The sequence below is a fragment of the Pithys albifrons genome, chromosome 8, assembly GCF_047495875.1.
Source record: "Pithys albifrons albifrons isolate INPA30051 chromosome 8, PitAlb_v1, whole genome shotgun sequence".
NCBI lineage: Eukaryota > Metazoa > Chordata > Aves > Passeriformes > Thamnophilidae > Pithys > Pithys albifrons.
Genome location: NC_092465.1, coordinates 21,341,322 through 21,363,185, shown reverse-complemented (window position 1 = coordinate 21,363,185; position 21,864 = coordinate 21,341,322). Strand labels below are relative to the sequence as shown.

At 38.8% G+C, this 21,864-nt stretch overlaps 1 protein-coding gene across 1 annotated transcript in view; it reads right to left on the bottom strand.

Annotated features, from left to right (window-relative positions):
* METAP1D (methionyl aminopeptidase type 1D, mitochondrial) overlaps nucleotides 1-21,864 on the bottom strand; it is a 49,457-nt gene that overhangs the window by 18,885 nt on the left and 8,708 nt on the right. The window contains exons 2-3 of the mRNA XM_071562197.1: nucleotides 4,232-4,398; nucleotides 1,608-1,757 (exon numbers count right to left, since the gene is read on the bottom strand). Coding sequence (XP_071418298.1) covers nucleotides 1,608-1,757; nucleotides 4,232-4,398 — 317 coding nt within the window. The remainder of the gene's footprint in view (nucleotides 1-1,607; nucleotides 1,758-4,231; nucleotides 4,399-21,864) is intronic.

Sequence of the window (21,864 nt, the reverse complement as noted above, 5' to 3'; positions counted from 1 at the left end):
ATTATAATGCACCTTTGTTATATTGGGGGATTTTACTGCCACTAGCCAAAGCACAGGGAAAAGCCAGTTTGCAGGACTGCATGCAAGGTGGGTTCAGCAAGGCAACAGGAACAGGTGGAGGGATGGGACTCTTCAGATAAAATAGGAATGTAGAGTTTACCTTAAAAGAATAGCCTAAAAGAGCTTGGGTTTTTTTTTTGGTCTGATGCACAGCTCTATTCCTGTGTGAAGGGAAAGACTCAGGGAAGGCATTAAAAAGCAGTGTTGGCACAAGAATAGATGGGTACACACTGACCACACACACAACGGGCTGGAAAGCAGAAGATGCTCAGTTGTCCATGAGGGAGGGTTTTGGAGCATTCTCCCAGTAAGGGGAGTCTTGGACAAACACTTATTTGTATAAAACAGAGGTCACCACTAGTCTGTGACTGAGGTGGGCAGTGGTCTCAGCACTGCAACTCCAAATGCTCCCTTCCCTCCCAGTACACAGCTCCTGGTTATATAATTCTTACCTTATACACCTTCTTGCTCCAAAACGTTTTTTTTGCTATAATGTATGATTTGGCACAAATTATGAACTGTATCATAAGCTACATCATACTGCATACATGTATTTACTAATAACTAAAGAACATCTGTGAAATACTGCTCTCATTCAAAACCCACACTGCATCCTGATCCTTCAGAAACATGTATATGCTCTTAGCTTTAAATGCGTAAGTTTGACTGTACCGGGAAATAATTCCACCTTAAAAAGTTAAAAAAGCACAAAGCTGCATAAGATTAAAGCCTCAGGCAGTTTTGTTATTGGCCATTGCAGCTCCAGAATTAAACCTCTGGGAAAGAGTGATGATAGCTGGAAGAAAAATCTCCTTTTAAGTCAATGGCATTGACCTACAGTCCCCATCTATCTCTGCATCTCATAGCTACTCAACCCATTTCACCCTATCCAGTATGCTATTACATGAAATACCAAGGTAAGGCTAAAAAAGCACTTCTTCATCTGCAAAACCTGCTAGTAGGCTCCTCCCTGTACATTTTAACTTGGGAGGTATCCCAAAAAGCATTCTGTAGAAACATTTCTGGAAACCATGAGGCTTTATTATCAATGCACTCTGGAAAATTGTGTGGAATTTGGCAGCTGTTTTTTCCGATGCCTTCTCTATGAGTTGTGCCAGATCCTGCAGGACTGGAAGGAGCTGCAGGATGGACAGGAATGGAGAAGGCAGACCAGCCCTCCAGGCTTGCACATATGCAGAGCTGAAAAGCACAACATATGAGGAAGATGGACCATGAAATGGAAGGAAAAAATGCAGCATGGGACTTATGAGAAATTCCCATGATTTGGCACAATCTGAATGGAGAGAGATTACAGAGGTATCACACCTGAGCCAGCAACTCACTCTATGTGCTACATAGCTTTAAAATACAGAAATAAACAGGCATACCATGAACTGAATCAAAAGTTAGTAAATGCTTATTTAGGATCTAACTTAAAGTTGGGTGAATATTAGGAGGAAGTTAAAAAAACAGACGTAGGAACAAAACCCAAATATGTGAAAGCATAAAAGATGACCAGCCTGTTACGGGACTTCTGTAACTGTTACCTTTAAGCCCTTTCCAGCCAGAAGCAGGACATGACGGGCCAACTGACAAGCTTGACGAAGCCCTTGAATCTGATCTTCATTCTTCATTTCTATGTCGTCTCCCCAGTCTGGTACAATGCCTGTCGTCACATAGTCTGGCTTCTTTATGTGCTTGGAGAAAAAGGATTGAAAATGAAGATCAGAAAACTGAGCATGACAATGGGATCATTTTCTCAGATACTGCCTCCTGCTTCATGGCAGCTTGCCCTTTCTGTCGTAGTATCGACCTTCCTAAGCCGTCAGGGCAAACCCTCAAGGCTGCCTCAGAATTTCTTCCACTGCCCTTTTGAACTTAACATTGCCTGTTACTACTGACTTACAGTCTGTTAGCCTTCCAGTGCTGAAACCCCAGATACTGCAGCCGACTTCCAGCACAAACAGTCCCAAGTTATGAAACTGTTACAAAAACTTAAAAACTCTTCATTTTCTTATGCAAAGAGTGACATTTTCTACAAAAAGCACCTAAGCACTGGAAGTGATGGGACAAAGATATAGAATGAAGCTCAAACTTAAAACTGATCAAATCCTTAGTTTCTCATTCAGAAAAACTCCTATTAACTTCTATGAGACTGTTTTTTGACTAGGAACCTTAGGATTTAACTTACTTTAATTTAGAGAGTTTTATTTAACCTAGTTCCTGTGTTCTACCCAAGTTTGTCCATTTACAACACTAAACAAAGGCTATCACAGTTTCCCGTGTCAAGGAAAGTGTAATAAACCTCACAAGAACTTTTCAGCTCTGGTATGAGGTAAAATGTAATCCATGATTTTTTAAAATCCACAGCAATTTCACGACTTGTATAAACACAACAAGCTAATAAAAACAGTAATGTCTTGCTCAGAGATGGAAATGCACTTTCTCATAGAGGGTCCTGGGCTGCTTCGCTGGCTGCAGAAGAATCCCTTTGCCCATGACAGCTGGGCTGATTTTCTGCCATGCTGGCTACAGGATGAGTTTTGCTCTTGATTTCACAAAATACAGACTCAAGCTGGCAGGCAGAAAACAAAGTGTGCACTTAGGCTGTACTCAACACAACCATACAACTTTTGCAGGAGTACAGAAGAGCGGGACTTTAAATAGGAAGACTACTGTTACTCCTACAGGTATTTAATTTCTCATCTTATAAAAAGTGAAACTATTTTTAGTGGACTTATGTCAACAGAACTTCGAATTTCCATTTCTTTCAAATTAATGGCATATCAACTTTAACAATATCCTACTGCAACAGTTTGGGTCTCAATTTAGAAAAAAAATCCCCACCATTTTCTGGATTAGCAACTCCATACACAGCACCACCCTCGCTTTTCCCTTGGAGGGCACTTACCCAATAACTGCTGAGACATGACCCTACTGACCTCTATAGTCTGTTAAGGGAGAAGCCCAAAGCAGAACTGGGACATTCAAATGTCTATGGGACAGTTTCACAACTATGTTTTAAAAAACACTGTGTTATTTTAGAGTGATTTCTGGCATACTCTGTATAAAAGTCATAACTTTGCCCTCAAGTTTGCAGAGTTCATAGACATGGACTGATTTTTAAACAGTCTGGGAACTCTGATCTGGGAACTTTTCATCATGACAATGGATTTCTCCCTCTTTATCCCAAAAGAAGCATCTAAATACAGAAATTAAAGCTTGTAAATTTCACGATTTTTAAACTTTTGAAAATATATAGAGCATGGAGCCCTATATTCTTGCTGCACACAGAGCTTCCACAGCCCCCACATCCAGCATTCTTATCTGCTTTCCTATCTAAAAACTTTTAGAATTTCTAGCCCATGGAAATACTCTGTATTTGGCATAAGAAATCTGTAATAAAATGGAAAACAAAATTTTAAAAAGTATTAATATACATGCGGAAAAGCACTGTCTAAAAAGGGTACTTTGGTTTCTTGTGGCTAAAGGAAAGATACTAAACAGTTAATCTGTATGCTGTAATTAAACAGGGGAAAAAAAAAGAAAAAAGGAAACCAGAAGAGGAACACATGTTAAATTTGCATTTGCATGAAAAAGTCTCTGTTGGCTCTAAAGTAAATAAAAATTAAAGTATATGCTGCAAGGAAAAAAACCACTCATAAGACACAAAAAATTCGAGTTTAGAATGTGCAGTGGGGTCGTGAGGCAGCTACCAGCAGGTACTGCATGTTCCCTTCCCAAATCTGACACAACCAAATAACAAAACCTTCAGCAAAATATAAATATTTTTCCAATGAGCCTGCTAGACATTTATACAGGAAAGGACTCAGATGATCACAAATTATTCCTACTGACTTCTGGTAGGACTGCCGATAATTGTCCAAAATGAGAATCTGGACCCAGAAGTATTGACAGATAATTATAAAACTCCATGTTTATACTACTATAACTGAACAAGCCCCAGGTTTGAACTCCCAAATAACTAGATATGTCTGTGTGTTTATCATGGTAAACAGCTGAAATCCACGGCTCCTATTTCAAATACCAGACCAAGCAACAGGACAGTGATCGAAGCCCCCAGCTATCAGACAACAAATATGCTTGATCATGACTGCAATCAAACTCTGTATGGGTTGACTAACAGATTAGATAACAGAAACTGCAGTACCTTAGGAACTCGGTGAGCTGGAGAAACCATGGCTGGCCAAACTACACTATAAGCAGTATTTCTTTGTCCCTGAAAAAAGAAGCATCTTTGCTGCTGATTCCTTGACTGCCCGTCCAGGTAGTTATGGCTGCATGAAGAAAAGATTATGTGGTAGCCAGTCACAGAACCTGTTAAGAGATAAGTTAAAAAGGGTTAACATTTTTTCCTACTTCCACATTACAAAATGGAAAGTATGCAAAAAGAAGAGCATCATGTAAAACAAAGCACAGGACTAATGTAGTTGCCAAGAGTAGTTCCAATTTTGTACTGTTAAAGAAAGAGCAATAACAACAAGAAGTAATGAGAATAAAAAAACTTCCCAAACAATACTTCGAAGCTTTATAAAATACCAGATGTGTTTTGGTTTGATGCTTCAGAAAGCAGTGTGGGTAAATTCCCTGCAGCTTACAGACAGAAGTGATGCCCCAACCACCCCCTGCTTGGAGAATTTTCATGGCCAGAAGCTGCACTGTTCAAGGCCTGACAAAACAGTGAGTAAGGGACAACAGAAAGAAAAGAGAGGAGGAAAAAAAAAGTTATTTCTGACAATATTTTCAACTGCATTTTTGTAAAATTGGTCACAGGTTTGAGCATAACAAAGGTAATGTTGCTCTCTGTCTTGTCGCTCAAGACACAAGGAACAGGGGTCATTTTGTCTTGCCTAGCAGGGCAACAGAACAAACTTCAGGAGAATCTTCATCAAAGGCAACCAAAGTGATAAAAATTTGTAATTTATTTGGAATATTTGAATCAGATTCCCATTTAATTCACATGGGAATTCAGGATGATAGTTCCTAAGTTTCACTGCTCAAACTTAGTTGCTGGGCAATGACACATTTTGCCTCCTCAAAAAAGACAAAAAAAAAAAAGGAAGTAAGGGGAAAAAATGGGCATTGGAGTTCAAAGGTTCTCAGAGACACCCAAACCAAAATCATGCACCACTAAAAATAACGCTAGCATCAAAACAGGGAAATTCTAAAGGATTATTGACACTGCCCAATTACACTACAATTACACATAGAGTGTATTTCCATTATTCAAATGTTCTACAATCAAAACAGAGGTTTTTTTCTGAAACATTGTTTAACATAATACTTGATCTGCTTCTGAAAAATGTCATTATGTACACAAACACAAGAGCAATTTTGTGGCAAGTAATCCAGATGAATAATTATTCTCCAGTAAAAAGTTTTTGTTTAACTGGAAGTAACTAAACATTTTTATATAGTGGAAATTAAGAAATTATTCTACTGCATCTTTTGTAAGTACCTAAAAATGATTTTTTTAGAAGAGTTTCTTCCATATATTGCATGATCTTATTTACTGTACCTTCCTTCCTTTCCTTTGGATGTATTTATCATGTCCAGATGCAGAAATTATCCTTCCACACGCACACTCATTCACGGACAGCCCTTCTACATTATTCCATGACATACAGGAGATTCAAGTTATGCACTGTTTTAGAGCCCCCAAACCCAGACTGAATGAAATAGTTGCACTGGCTTTGTGTTCAGAGTGTTCCCAACTGTCTCTCTGCACATTGATCAGTACTACATTTAGTGAACAATCTCTGAAAGGTTGTAAAAACTTTTACTCAACGCAAGCAAAATTTTACTGGTTTTTGTTTGGTTTTTTTTTTTAATTGTTGGTAAGGAACCAAGTGAAGCTGAAGGGTGAGGCTCAGACAAGGTCTCAGAATAACCTAAGTACCCCAGTGGGTTGTCTGCTTCAAAAGGGAAGAAAAGTGTCTCCAAGGAAGTGGAGCTGCCCAGTTAACAGAGGGCTGGAATGGTTTGGCAGTCTATTAATTAGAATTTAATCAGCAGCCTCATAATCCACTGCTTTCCTAGTCTCCTTCACAAGGGAAAAAGCATCGTCCAATTAAAAAAAAAACCCAAACAAACAAAACTAGAAAGGGCCATCTAACCTGCACCTGTTGATGCCTTAGTTTAGGCAACACCATGAGCATGTCCAAAAAACCCAAAGCATCCTGCAAACTCCCTGGCTGGTTTGTACTCATTTCTGGACATTGGAAACACAGAATCTTCTGAAGCAGCAACTTTTGCATCATGATAAGCAGAATTTGCTCTGCTACTGTAAGCTAAGGTACCTCTTCTACAGAGTGCAGTGGAAATACCTTGCTCTTACCACAGCTAAAGGTACTGTATATTGAATATTGAAACATATGGAAATCCCACACTCACAGAAGTGGTCAGCTAAGGCCCATGGGGACATCACTACATGAACATGTATTTCAAAAGCTCTCCTTGATGCATGGGACACTCCCCAGGCACCTTGAATACTGGGTCCAAAGTTAATCATGGGAGACAAGGTGAGAGTGTGCTTGACAATTATTCACAATACCCAATCCCAAATACCCTCTCTTAAATACATTAAAGCATACTCATGGGTGCAAACCTATTGACTAACCTACATCCAGAAGGGATACCTTTTTACTTGAAATCAACTTTTTACCTCCATTCTCCCCAAGAGACATTACATGTGTTGTCACAAAATAACAGGATAATAAGGTACTGTAACCTGTTGTTATTCTATTAATTACTCATTATAAACCAGATGCATATAAAAATATCTACTACTTGAACAGATTAAATACGACATGCAAATAAATATCACCATAGTATAATATGATTCCTAATTTATGTCACAAGAATTATAAACACAGGATGACTAAACTTTTATTTGAAATATAAAAAATTATAAGAGAAAACGTTCTTCTACAAAGTAAAAATTAAATAAAATGCCATTAAAATATAACAAAGTTACTGGTTTATAATGAAAATCTGGACTCCATCCACACACTTCCTTCCTTAAGAAGGCCTTCTAATGCCTCCACAGCTCCTTTTGTTTTTTAAGCTCCCATATTCACAGCTAATTCAATATAGCAACATCATCAATCACTCGAGACAGGAACAACTGCCCATATTCTCCAAGTCTGGCTCAGAGATTCCCTCAACTTTATCCCTTACAACCATCAGAGCTTTTCTGAGTGCCTTTATTTACTTCTGCAATACGGGTGCTCAAGCACATCCCTTTGTTAAGCTGTGTTTATTAATTACAGCAAGACAGTTCATAAACATGGGCTTTATGCATCTTCCAGCAGGATCTGCTGCCCTGAGGAGAGCCCGGAATGTGCAGCCGGGCAGCCTGGGACAGGCCAGCACAGCCCGGACGCAAAGCCGGCCCTTCATGTCTTTATTCTCTCCCCCAACAGCAAGGCCATGTCACCTGCCACAAGTAACAGATATTTACTATCAGCTGCAGTCAGGAGAATTATCACCAGTGCTACCAAATCACATCAGCAGACACAAGGCAGCAAGCACAGAAAATTACTGCAAACTGCTCTGTTGCCTCTGCAGCGAATCCCACTGTGCCATCTGGGTGCACACACATCCGAACAGAGCTGGAATTCCTCTGCACACCTTCCAGACCTTTATTTGTATTAATAATAGAAATGTGCACTGTGAGCTCTTGTGAATTACCAGATGAATTTATCTTGTGTGGAAATTACTTTTTTTTTGCCTTTTAAACGAGTCATTCAGAGGGGCTGAATATGGTATTCAAGAATTATGATGGGTGTGAGCACTTTAAAGTGACAGATTTTGCAGCACAATGTGCCCTATATTTATTAGCCTTTTACTCTAGGGCTATTTTAATTGTTATCTGTTCATGCCTGCTACACTATATAATGAAATGCTCCCATTTCACTCATAGAGTGGAGAGTTTTTATGTGTATCTCTATTAATGACCCTTAATTAAGTTGATTTTAGTAATTTAAATGCGATTTTCCTCTGGTCAGGAAGTATTTTTAACAGGAGATGTTGGAAATGAACTCTCATAAGCCCTTTCCTAATGCTTCTTTTTACAGTTACAGCAATTTATCAAGCTGTGTTTCCAAGGAATGAGATGTGGGGTAGCCATGCAAAAACCTGTTCATATACATGATTCATCAAATGTAATTGTTAGCAACCATTTTTTTTGTATTTATTTATAAAAGACTTCAATTTCAAAAGCAATTAGCAAAAATGCTACCAATGGATAAACTTCATGACCATTCTAGGCTACAATAAACACAAGAGTACATCTTAAAAGAGACAGAAAGTAAACTAATGTATTTTAAAATAATTTAGTCATAGTATCAATGGGGGCACAGTACCAAAATTATTTAGGATTACAAGAATTAACATCCAAAACATTTAGGACATAGAATCAACTCGCTCTTGATAAAGTTAACAACACCGAAAGCATTGTTCTGACAACTCTTCTCAAAATATGTGTTGGTTTTTCTAAAAAACTTTTTTTAAAAAAAGAATGACTGTGGACATTTTCTTTGTATATACCCACTTGGGGTAAAACACTAAAGATCTTTAATTTGACTTGCCAAGTGATTTTAATATTCCATCATAATTTATCTTCTTGTCCAAATATTAATTTTGCTGAAACTTCAGAGGAATAAAAGTTTAAAGTGAGGTATCAAAAATCTCTGTGGGTAACAACACGGGGAATCCAGCCAATGCAACTAGGTAAGAATACATGGCTTTTTACTGTTAATTACCAAATGTTCCTATTTTTCAATCCAAAATAATGGCTGTGGTTTGAAAGACCTTTCCTTGTAATTGTAATTCTAACTGTCTAATAAAACACTGACTTTGTAATCCCCCTATTGCAAAGGTATGCCCAAACTTCAAAAATAGGATGGGAAAGATTAAAGGTTCTTTCCATCTCTGTGTAACCTGTGTAGCAGAAGAGCAGCTCACATTTCACAAGCAATAACCTGTGCATTTGCTACAAAAAAAAAAAAAAGGAAAAAACTCCAAGAACAACATAGGGAAATGCCTGAGGCAGAAGTTGAAACTGATTGGGCAAAGTAGAAGGACAAGAGCCCTTGAAATTAAACAAAAGCAAATTCATTCTGTTGACAGATGTTGATTACATCAAAGCCACAAGAGAACTTTTTTTTTGTTTCTCTTTTTTTCCTTTTTTGCAACTAATACCTCCACATTTTCTGTATACTAAGGATATAACATATCTTAATCAACATAATCCAACCCATAATAATTTTCAAATTTGGTAAAAGTATATTGTAATGAGGTCTTAACGACAGGCTTCTCCAAACAAGAGTGTATTCACATGGTCATGTCTGCATACCCGTGCTGGTCACGCCATCATCAGCCCCTGACTTCCAGGGGTTAACTGCTCTGGCAGCCAAATAAAATACAGAGAGCGCTGTGTAATTATGGAGACAGTCAAAGGGCAGACTCTATTTTGAAATCTATTTGCACAGACAAGGTCTTCCAATTTCGCTTACAGGAAACAAGCTGGTAAAGGGGGTCTCCTCCTCTCCAGATGCTTTCCACACGTTTTCCCACATCAGGAAATCGTGGACATGGACACCATGCAGCACTGTTTCCTGGATTGCAGAACTATGTCATTACAAGAAGAAGAGCAAGTCCATGCTTGTGAGAAATATTTCCTCCTAATTGGACGCATTAGGGGAAAGCAAAACCCATAAGGACTACTGAAAATGTGACTAGCAGCAATTTGTAAACAGGACGCAGCCACAGCCGTCAGGATAGTACTGGAAAAGAGAAAACAGAAATGAAAGGGTAAAACCACTCTGTTTTTAATAGCGTGATTGGGGATATGAAATATTCATCAGGATAGATGTCACTTCAGTTACAACAGCAACACATTGGTGAAAACATCAACAACAGCATGCTTATGACTCTACCCTGACAAACTGAAACATAGGCCAGTATCTTGCAAACATTATATTCTAATTGGGATTGTTTTATTTAATTATTTAAATTATCTGGAAATTAATGACAGGATTTGTTTAGTTAATGAAGGCATTAACAGAATTGCTGTTCTCACTACTCTCCTAAGAGGCAATAAAGCAAAGGGAATAGTCAAACGCCAACTAACTCCAAGGGAGCAGAGTCAGCCCTCTGTCAACATCACTGGGACTCATTCATGTCTCTGAAAAAAAGTCAGTTTTGACCCTCAGTTATGCTCCCTGCTAATTACAATTCTGTCCTTTCTGAGTAAAACTGGGCAATTTGTTTTGCTGTATGCCAATACAAACCAGTTTTTAAATTTGGCGTAAATTTACAAACTATATGGGAACAGAGTCTACTTATTATGATTTAGTCTAGACTAACAGACTAAAATGATGAATCAGTGCCTTCTGGAATAGTTATTTGCTTCTAATTCATTATTCAGTCAAACTTAGGGCCAACAAAATAGCTGTTCTACAAGTTGGTAAACTGGGAAACCACAGAGAATCAGAACCTCTTCTATTTACAGGAAGGATGACAGCCTAAGGGTACTTCATCCCAATAATAACAACATTCAAGTACCAGTGCCCAGGTCATGACAAGCCATGACCCTCCTCGTAGCTCCTTCAGGAAGCTGGCTCGGTGCCACACTTTGTCAGCAGCAACCGACAGTGTAACTTTAACAAACAAGAAGAAAAGGAAAAATTAATATTATATCCTTAAAACCTCCTTCGATCAACTGAGCAGTTCTGTGTATATTTTTGTATCTACACACACACACACACACACACACAGAATCACACCAAGGCAGCATGAGAAATAAATGAACTGAGTAAAATTCTGGTATCATTAAACAGTATCTCCCCATTTTATTACAGGATTTAAAGGATGAAGAGTACACTGTAACTATATCTGAATGATATTCATTAATATACCAAAGAAAATTAATTGTCTGTTACAGAAAACAGGATCAGGCTGCACAGGCTTAACTTTGGGAAGAGGGCATTGCATTGCTCTATTCTTCAACAGAGCCTTCCATCCTACTGTTACTTCTACTGCATTTTCTCTCTCTGATAGAATAACACAAGTGGAAAATAAAAAGACAGTGTTGTCTAAAGCAGTATCACAGCAAAATGGAACAAGTCCAGTACAAAAGCTGGACAAAGCAATATTAAGAGTTTCAATCACAGTTGATATCAAGGGAATTTAGGCTCCAGATCACAGCATCTGGCAAGTATCAAACTCTGTGACTAGCAGGAAAAACATTCCTCTTATGTTACTGCATTCCTATATTGAGTAAATTAATTTATCATAAAGTGAATAAATTAGAATGAGAAACATAACTGTTCAGGCTTACATATTTAAATACATTTCTCAATCACTTTCTATCTTCAGGTTTTTTAAAAGATGAAAAAAATTACTTTCTCTTGAAAAATTGGTTATTGTATTAATTATTTTGATTTTTTAGGGAAGTAACAACTATTGCAACAAGTTACTCAGTTTAAAAAACAGCAGTTGTTTCAGATTAAAATAATAAGCTATTCAAATAGTCCTTACACACAGCACAATACTAACTCTTGTTTATATGCACCCACCCACAGCTTCAACATTCATTGAATCCTACTGGGATAAAATCTTTTCAGGTGTTCAGCGAAACAACTGCTTTCCGACTGGCGTGTTTATGTCCTACATGCATGTCTGAATCAATATTAAATGTTAAAAATAAATCCTATTTTAACCTCTTAAATTTCCACCTGAAATAAAAAAATATGTCTGGATCACAAAAAAAACCCCAATTTCCCACAGAAATCCATTCAGTGGGTGAGCAACAGTACCGAAATAAAAGTAATCTTTGCAGAGAAAATTTAGGAATGTTCCTGAACATTGTATCGGGATTTTCTGTGTAGCTTGAACCACGGGAAGAGAATGGGCAGTCAGTCTTTTCCTGCACAAAATATCACGACCCACTGCAATAAGTATTTTCAGTACACCTGCAGCCAAGTCTCTAAGGACACAAGATGATTTCTGAATCATAAGCCAGTCTTATCCCAAAACTGAACAAAAAAATAGTGTACATGGCGAGCAACTTTGGGATGAACACCATATTAAAATCACATTTGGTAATCACTCATTTGGTCAAAGTTCCAGCTAGCAGTGTTTCTTGCTTTCCATCAGAAGTTGTTAATTACTTGCATTGTCCTATTTTCACATGAAAAGATGAGTTTTGTTACGACAGTGAAGTCTTTAACTGAGAAAACATGTATGTGTTCTTTGCTAGACTGACAAGCATTAAGATTAGGGAACTACATCCTATAATCCAAATTTCAAAATATATGAGCAGAGAGGTGTAAGAGTTTACAGCTGTTTCTACTAAACTACTGTGGTAGTAGTGGAAATAAGCTCTTTTTTTTTTCCCAAGATGATGCTCTGCTTAAGGAAAACGTTCCAATCAAGAGCTTGCTGCAGATAACTTGTAGCATCCTGATTAAAACATTTATTTTTAAACCTGTCAGTCATTAGTATGTGCTATTAATGCATAACTTGGAAGCTTATTCATAAATACGTGACATTTGGGTCACTGAATGAATTATAATAACAGAATTATAGATCAAATTTGGAAGAGCAAAGTATAATGTTTGAGAGCTGCTTTAAATGTTTTTAAAATACCTTTCACTTATCTTCTTGCTTAACATTTACAAAGACCTCTTTCTTAGCATAAAAGTCCCTGTTTATCAAACAGTGATACAGGAAGAAGTTGTTTACATTTTCAGAAGTACCAACATACATCACTTATGACAAAAAAACCAAGCACTCCATAAGAAATGCTCAATCACTGTCAATCATACACACTAAAATATACATAAACCAAAGCATGTGGTGTGAACTGTATTAGATTCAAACTGAACACAGAATTACAACTATAACAACAAAAAACCAAATAATTACTAGTGACTCACAGGCTGATTTACACATCTCACAAAACTACTGGAAAGATAGGTAACCATAGAAACCTGTCAGACTAAATTCTGTACTTTAAAATTTGTGTTTAGTTTAAAATGCTGACAATTATGTTTCTATTTGACAAAATCCATACTTTTAAAGGCTTCAGTTTTTGCTTTGGTACTTACATTTTTTGTCTTTTTGTTACTAATAATTTGCCTTTTATATTGATTTCACCCAAGTAAAGACTGCAGTTTACTCTCTGTAATATAAAATGCTAATATATTTTAATATTGCAAATTATTTTCTAACATTTCTCTAATGGCTGAAATTAAATAACAGTATAAAACAAACATTTTTGCATTTACTATTAAATGTTTTGCATATAGACTTTTCTACTACTGTACACTAGCAAAAAATATTACTTAAATTAACTATAAAAGCTGAAATGCTAATAGCCTTTTCAACTTATAGTTCTTTATCACTGACAATTACAATTTGCATGGCTTAAAATTTAATACCATGATTAGTACTAATGTCCTATATTTTACTTCGGAATCTAAATGAGTAAAATATTATTTTTGTAGTTCACTGGCTCTTATACTCAGGCTGTAATGTTCAGTGTGTATTTCATTATGTAGATGAGCAATGGATGTTGTCTAACATGATTTAAATGGGTCAACAGTATTTTCCTATTCACATTAATCATCCAGACAGCCACACACAATAAAAAAAGAACCTTGAAAACTAACCTAGGAAATCTCTTTTTATCTCTGACTCTTCCCACTCCTTCAAGAGCAGCAAACACGCTCCAGGAGACGGGAGCCTCGGGAACTGGGCAGCCAAGGCTGGGCGCTGCTCCTCTCGCCATGCGCAGCTCCTGCACAGCCAGTGCCAGCAGCGTTCCCTGGGCTGCCACGGCCCCGTGCCAAGAATGATTCTGGTCCTGCAAAGTTCAATGGGAGCTGTGTGTTGACAAACTGAGCAAATTTGAATCAGCAAAATTCGTTCTTGGCACGGGGACATGCAACTGTGCTGAATGGGAAGGAGCGCTGCCCGCTGACGCTGCGCTGGCAGCCGGGTTGTTCTTGCGTAAATACATTGTTGGAAAACTCCCACTAAAGTCAAAGGACACAGGATGAGGCCATTTATTGGCAGTTGTTTATAAAACACATCAAATTTAAGGGTTCTATTCTCAAGCTGTGTAACTACATCTACAGCCCATTTTCATATATGGCATATTGCAAATAAAATGGTAATTTATAAATAATGTAGTCCTTCTGTAGAAAGGGAAGCTGTTCTAATAAATGAGAAAGGAAAAGAACATAAGTGTAAAAGAGGCAGAAAGTAACAGGATTGTCATGTACCAAACATTCACACTCATTTATTCAAAAAATATATTGTTCAGATGAAAAAAGAAGCCATCAAAATTTCCTCAAACACCAAAGTACTGCCATGGCACAAAACCACGGTGACACAACTGGTGACACATTTTCTATATCATGGTGTAACAGCATTGACAGAACTTGCCTGGCAAACCCCACACTGTTCATAGCACAGGGCAGATCCTGTTGGACAATACAGGGGAGGTCTGAGCTTCTTGGAGATGGGACACGTGGGCTGTGACACAACAGGCAGCAGGTGGTGGGACTCCTGACCTCCTCCCTTATCCCTGCTGGATGAGCTTTACTAAGTGACCACTCTCCACAGCCATCCTTATATCACAACAATATCAACACAGCCATGGATACTTCAGTCTATTTTCCAGTATCAAACTTTAACCCTTGAAATTGGTCTTGTTTAGCACTGAAAGTAGCTGTTACTTACTAAATAGGTGTCAGTAACAAAGCACATGTAACATCTCTTCTCCAGAAACTATACTGGCCAATCACTTGCTGCCATTTATTTGCCAACACAATCGCAAATTACTCACTTTGAGATATAAAAACCAACAACATGGTTTGGGCGGTGGCCACTGACTGACAACCTTCACCACGTTTTCACTTCCAATCTGTACATTTAAGTGAAGGGGGTAGGAACCGAACTTCAGACTTAAAGTAAACTAATCAACATATCACAAAGTAGGAGCTTTCCAATGTTTCAGACCCCATAAGATTTATTAATGTGCAACACTCATGCACTGGACAAATGTTTCCCCAGTGCGTAAGGCAGAGCTGGGTATAACAAGCACCTTAACTGGATGCACTAACTTATCAGTGCAGAACTAAGGCATTTGTGGGCACTGACCTGGAGGCTAATTTACACTAAACTAAACAATTACCACCACTATGATGAGTAAGGTTCAGTCTTTGCCACGACCATTCCTAGGTGTCAGGAACACAGAGAAGTCAGCGTATTTCATGGTGTGACAACCCCTGTGCAGGTCAGTATCTGGCACACTCACTTGCCCTGTGCCTTGTCCCACGTGGTGCACATCAGGGGCGTTGCCACAACTGACATTCAACATCTGCAAGCTTCTAAAGCACGTCTTTGGGACTGGCTCCAGCCCTGCCCATCTGGCCCTTTGCTTTCCAAGAGAAAACATCACATCTGGATCCCAAGTGTTAGCTGGGAGCCCTGAGAGGTAAGGAAAGACCTCTGGTTTTCTCCACTGTCTAATATCCCATGGTCAACACTCCAGCTACTACTAGGGGAGATGTCCTGGAGGAACTGCAAGAGCCACTCATTGAAAGAAAAACAAGAAATCACAAATAACAGCAACTATTTAATTCCTAGAGAGAAGATCATGCAGTCCAGCTGTACTTTCAGCCATGTCTCTCACCTTCAAATCTTGACCTCGGTCCCTGTCACTTCTCTTGATGGACACTGTACAGAGATCAGCCACCCACACAACAACTGGTACTGCAGACAGTGCCCCAAGGATGGGTATGGCAAGGCCCACGACAGCCACTCTACACGAAGGCCAACTTAAAAAAAAAAAACAAACAAAAAACAAAACCTCATTTCTAAACTATCTTCACCGGGCTATTCAATTACCGAACTATTCCACTGTCTGATTGTCTAAGCTGGATACAGTAAGCAAAGGATCTTTGCAAAAAATTAGGTCTCCAACTCCTTTTTCTAGACTGAAAGGGGTTTATACAGTTCTTTTCTGCACAGGTAGTAAATCTGTAAGAAGAAATAAATGTTCTTTTCAGAAGATGAAGATAATCGAACTATCTAAATATGACAGACACTTCTTCAGAACAGGTTTAGCTTCCTTGTCTGAAAAGCTGGGCAGCAATCTATGAAATTCTCTATGGGGACATCCACTTAATCAATTCCTAATTTGCAAACTCAACTCATAACTTGGAGATTGTATTGCATGATTTGTCAAACACCCACCTCAATTCTCTTTTATTGTTGTTACAGGTCTGTGGTTTAAATATACAAATTTACAATAGTACTGTGCACTGAAGAGACAGATTGGTGTGGGCAGCAACTCACACCTGGATCTCCCAGTTGCTCTGGCAGGAGCCAGCTGCTTGCAAGTGAGGGAAAGTTTCAATAATACATCTCAAGCATGTATGTATTTGTTTATTTATCTGGTGTTTTGGTTAGACAGAAAGAGCTCCAGAAGCAGAGCTGACACAAGAGACAAAATTTGTAAAGCTATTTATTGCATAAACCGAAAAAAATTGCTATGGCTTCCTATTCAAATTGATACAAAAAAGGGGCATTTTTTACTCTAAGTAAAATATAACCTGACTGGAAGAGAAGGGGGCATAGCTGTCTGTGTGTCACACAAGGCATGAAAAAAATAAGTAAAATACAGGCTAGTAGTAAAGCCATGCATGTGGCAAGAAGTACACACGTCAGCGCTGCTAAGAAAGGGCAGGGATTCCAGCAGCCCCTGATAATGTGCTGAAAGTGCAGACCCACCATGAGAGTGCTTTACTAAACTGCAGACCTCCACAGGAAACACTGATGCCTCAATTTTACTGGTGATTATTTTTCTAGTTAAAAAGTCAGATCAGTGAAGTTGGTCATTAAACCTTTACCCAGGTGTTATTCATGATACACTATAAATTATTCTGAGAATTATAAAATAGAGCTGGACAGAGAGTGTAAATCCCTCAAGTCTGGAGGGACTGGTGGTGCTCCCCCAACCTTCTGCAGAAGCCTGGCCACACAACCAAGCAACTTCTGTGTTCAACTTTGTATCTTTGGTCTGACTCTTGGACTACTTTGGCCCAGTGCCTGATTAAATTCTGAGTGAGAAGGTTTGGTGCTAAAATACATGGAAGACATAATCACAGAAGTTATATGTATTAACAAAATCATAGCTGAGACATGTACAGGAGGAGGTCTCAAATCCTTTTGACTCTAAAGTCACCCCCAAATCAGTGAATTCAATCAATTAAGTGCTAAGAATCCCCTTGCATATTTTTATCATGGAAAATATGAAGTCCATTTCAATCCACCTGCATGGCCTACTGAAAAGTGATGTGACTGTGAATTTGAATTTACAGCCCTGGCCACAACTATTTGAATGTCAAGGCTCCTGAATTGCATTCAGTAAGCAAACAGCTACAGCAAAGTTGATTTTTGCATGGCTGCTCCTCTGGCAACAGCACAGTCACCAAGAGTGATGTGTCCAGGCCTCTGCAATGCAGTGGTTAGTGGGCCATCATACCCTCTTGTCACACTGGAGTGGACAGGAGAGAACCAGTGCCTTTACCCCAGCAAATTATTTTCATCTGGCTAAACTTCCAGCTGCCAACATCTCACCAATCCATTTGCAACCTCCATCTGGTTCTCACAGCTGGGGATACTGGGGATACCTGCCAAAGTTTGTCCTGCAACTACGTTATTCTATACCTGACTGTGTGAAGCAGCTTTTACAAAAGAGTTATTTGGACAAAACAGACTCCAAATGAACAAAAATAAGACTGTCTTTATCAAGCAGGCTTTAGAAACAGCCACTTCTGCAATCTTTGGGTTGCTCCCCAATTAAGTTTTTACCAGAAAACACGTATTAGTTAAGAAGGGCATTCTACAACCCCAAACTCTTAGACAATATAATGATACTGCTCAGAAAGCTGCTGGGACAGAGCTATACCAGCAAAACAATTCTTCCTGGTACAAGTTGATCTTTTTGAGAAACTCATTTAAGATTCCCCAGAAGCAAAATCTTCTCCTGAGCTGAGCTTCTGCTGATTTAGCAGAGTGTGTCAGAGTATAAATAAATCTTTATAAACCCAGACAAGTCCCACTACTTTATTTATTTCTTTGACGAACACCCATTTTTGCCATGACTCACAGGAAGTATGTTAATAATCACTGCAGAACAACCAGAAATAGGCTGGAGAGGTGAGAGCTGCCTTGTCACCTACCAGGTGTTAGTTCAGAAAGCACATGGCAAGGACATTAACTCTTGTCACCACCCAGTGATTCATTCACAATGCATGAGTGTCATTCGATGTTCAGATCCAAAGAAAACTGTATGGTCAACACTTCCTCTCAGTGTCAAACCAGGATGTCTTTGTAAGATGACTGTCCACTTGGTCCAGTGGTGAAGGACCTGAGCTCAACAACTCCAGATGAATTTATAAGCCCACTCCAGAGCTGAGAACTCAAGCAGCACGTCAGCAGATCTGCAATGACTGCACCATTGATTACATACAGCATGTCCATTTTACTTAGAAGGAAGCTGGGAGCATATTGGTGCTTTTGTCCAACTCCATCTGCGTCTATCAAAAAATCTGACTGAACAGCTGGAATTTATGTGAGAAACAATTTCTCTGCAATTTCTTTCAATGTTATGCCACATCTGTTGACTTTCATAATTTAAAAAATACATAGGGCAGGACCTAATTTATGTACAAGAAAACATGAAACAGATAATCTGAGAAATGTATGCATTTCTTCAGAGAGCATCTGATATGCTGCAAGTATTAAGGTATAAATTCAGATTGTGTTTGTTACTGCAATAAGTCCTTCATGGCTTAAAATGAGCTTGATCTGAAACTGAAACATAGCTTTAAACAGGTTTTAACAATGAATACCTGGAAGTAAACATCTCTAAAATGTGAAAGCTGGAGACTTCATACAGATGGATAGAGTGGCTGGTTATTTAAAATCTAAACTCAAAAGAGAACAGTGTGACTTTCAAAAACACTCATGAAGTTTTCTCAGGCTGCACATCACACAGCACATCTGCCAAAAGACCTCCAAGGAGCTTTGAAGAGCCCTTTATTCTTCTTTCTAAGGCTTCCATGCAGCAGGGCAGTTTGTAGAACACTTGGTTTCCAACATCCTGCTTTTTGTTCAGAAATCAAGAAGTACAGGAAAAACAGCTACTGATTTGGAATGGACATCTCCAAAAGGAGAACAAACAAACTTTCCATACTTTGTTTCTATGTCATAAAGCATTTCCAGCATTTTCCACAAAAATAATGTTTTCAATATGAAGTATCTTGAGGGAATTAGAAAAAAATAATTCAAACTTTCTTTGTCCACCAAGGAACAGGCAGTTATCATATAGATAAAGACCTTTGCCAATGAACAATTCAACTGGTAAATGTTACCATTTCTCCTAGATCCTTTTAAAAACAGAGCAATATAATGTTATAACTATGACACAATAGAGAATTCCAAAACTTCTCATAAGACTAAACACAGCCACATACTATATTTTCCTGCCTGAATTGCATCCAAAAAACTATAAGGCCTTACCCTGTGGTATACAAAGTCTCATGCATATTCTCTCACACTTTAATCCTAGAATTTAAACATGCACTGTTCTGGTTACACAACACACCTCATAAAGTGAAGAAGGCTGCACTTAAGGAATTATACATGAATATGAATCTGTTAAAGATGGGGCATTTGTTTTCTGTCACATCTCTAATCCAGTGCAGCAAACTAAGATCAGGGCAAAGTGAATATTAAATTATCCAAACTGGACAGACTACAATAACAAACAAAATGCAGTTCTTTTCAATTTGTGATTCGACAAACCCTGGGAATTTGATATCAAGACTTTTATTTAGAAAGCAAGCTCATCATCAGTTTGTTTCAGCTTCCTACATGGTAGTCCCCATTGCCACTGGAGGATGCTTAGAAGAACCTGTGCTCAAAATGCCTGCAGAACAGTGAACCAACAGGTCACAGGCAGGCAGGGCTGCTCTCAAGCACAGAGCAGCTTTGGCCCTTCTGTGGATGATTTTGCCTGTCTGACAGGCAGTTCACTCTGACATTTACTGGAGAAGCATCCTGAAGAAGAGCACCATACCATGCAACACTGGCTGGCAGGGAGCACCTGCGGCAGGAGATCCCGCAGGGCAGGAGTGCAGGGGAAGCCCCAGAGTGAGGGACAGGGAGATGAAGGGCTAAGGAAACCTGTGCAATGTGGCAAGAGTCGCTGAGCAGAAGCAGCACAAAGAACATGAGCTTTGACGGCAACTGCAGAGACAGATGTAAAGGTCGGGGAGAGAAAATTTACAGCAGTTCAGACAAGAGTGCAAGGATCAAAAAAAAGAATTTGGCAAAACAAAAAAAAAGGCAGAAAATCTGGGAATTTGGCAATCAAAATCTAAGTCATATAAAGGAGGCAAGAAATGACCAACTGAGAAGAAAACCTTATTTATAAAATATTTTAATGCTTTGAAACAGTTCCTTTTACAAAATCTTCTAGAGTCTGTTTTCACTCTAGATAACACTGAAGGCCAATGGTGTGACCCAAACTGCTGAACACAAAATAGAAACTACAACTTGACTTCATACAGTGCCTTTCATATTTAGGGTGTTATAAATTGCTTTAAATACTGGCAGGCAAACAGCCATTATGCACTCAAAAGCTCATACATAATAATACTTAGCATTTTGATAGTGCTTTTCATCTTCAAAGTGCTTTACAAACAACTCATTAATCTCAACCAATGCACCTGCAAGACAGATAAATATCTGCCTTGTAGGTGGGGAAAGACACAAAGTTCAGTGACTTATCCAAACCCATGTCCCAGATATCCCTGTCTCCTGTCTTCTAGTCCCATGGAGGACCTGAGTCCACTCTGTTGAGAGTGTCCCTTCTCCTCAGCCACACAGCTCTAGAACTTGTTTCACTGCAAGAAGAGTGGCAGGGTAGCTGGAGAGACTCCGCTTTCCAAAGCTGGTAAGTTCCCAAGAACTGCTAACTCCCTCCAGGATCACCAACCCCAGGAAGCTGGAAATCCATGAGACACCAAAGTGAGCCCCACAGCACAGGTTCTCAAACTGATTCATCACCACGCAGCAAGCTGAGAAAGCCTCTGCCCCAGCAGAAGCCTTTGCCTCTCTCTCTCCATTTATTTCTAACTGCTGCACAGACTCCAGTAGATTGCAGCAGATTCCTGCAATTCTGACAACAGAAATGTGAAGTCTGTGGCCTCCAATTACTGCCACAATTCAGTAAAACAGTTTCACTCCTCTGGTGTTCTCTAACTATCACAAACTTGTAATGAATTTTTGTCTATCAAGAACAGTAACGCGCTCCCTTGCTGGTGGCTGGGAAAAAAAAGTCCTAATGTGATTACACTGCATGATTGCACTTTTAAATTTTTGAGGTTTAAAAAGATATGATAGGATTTTTTTAAAACCTTCTAAAAAAACCCTCTCAGAAATATCAGGAATGTCAAAGCTGGAGCACAAGAAACCTGGAATGTGTGAACAATACAATATCCACACTGTGCCTTACATTCCCTCACACAGTGAAAAAGAATAATGAATTTTATAGTAACACCATCTTTATTTCATGTTTATCAGTCACTAGATTTAATAAATAACTCTGGGAATCCTTATCTGTTCAGTCTTCTTGTTCATGCGCTTCACAAGTTCCCCACCCACTCCAGTTCCTCCCTGGGTAAACAGCTCATG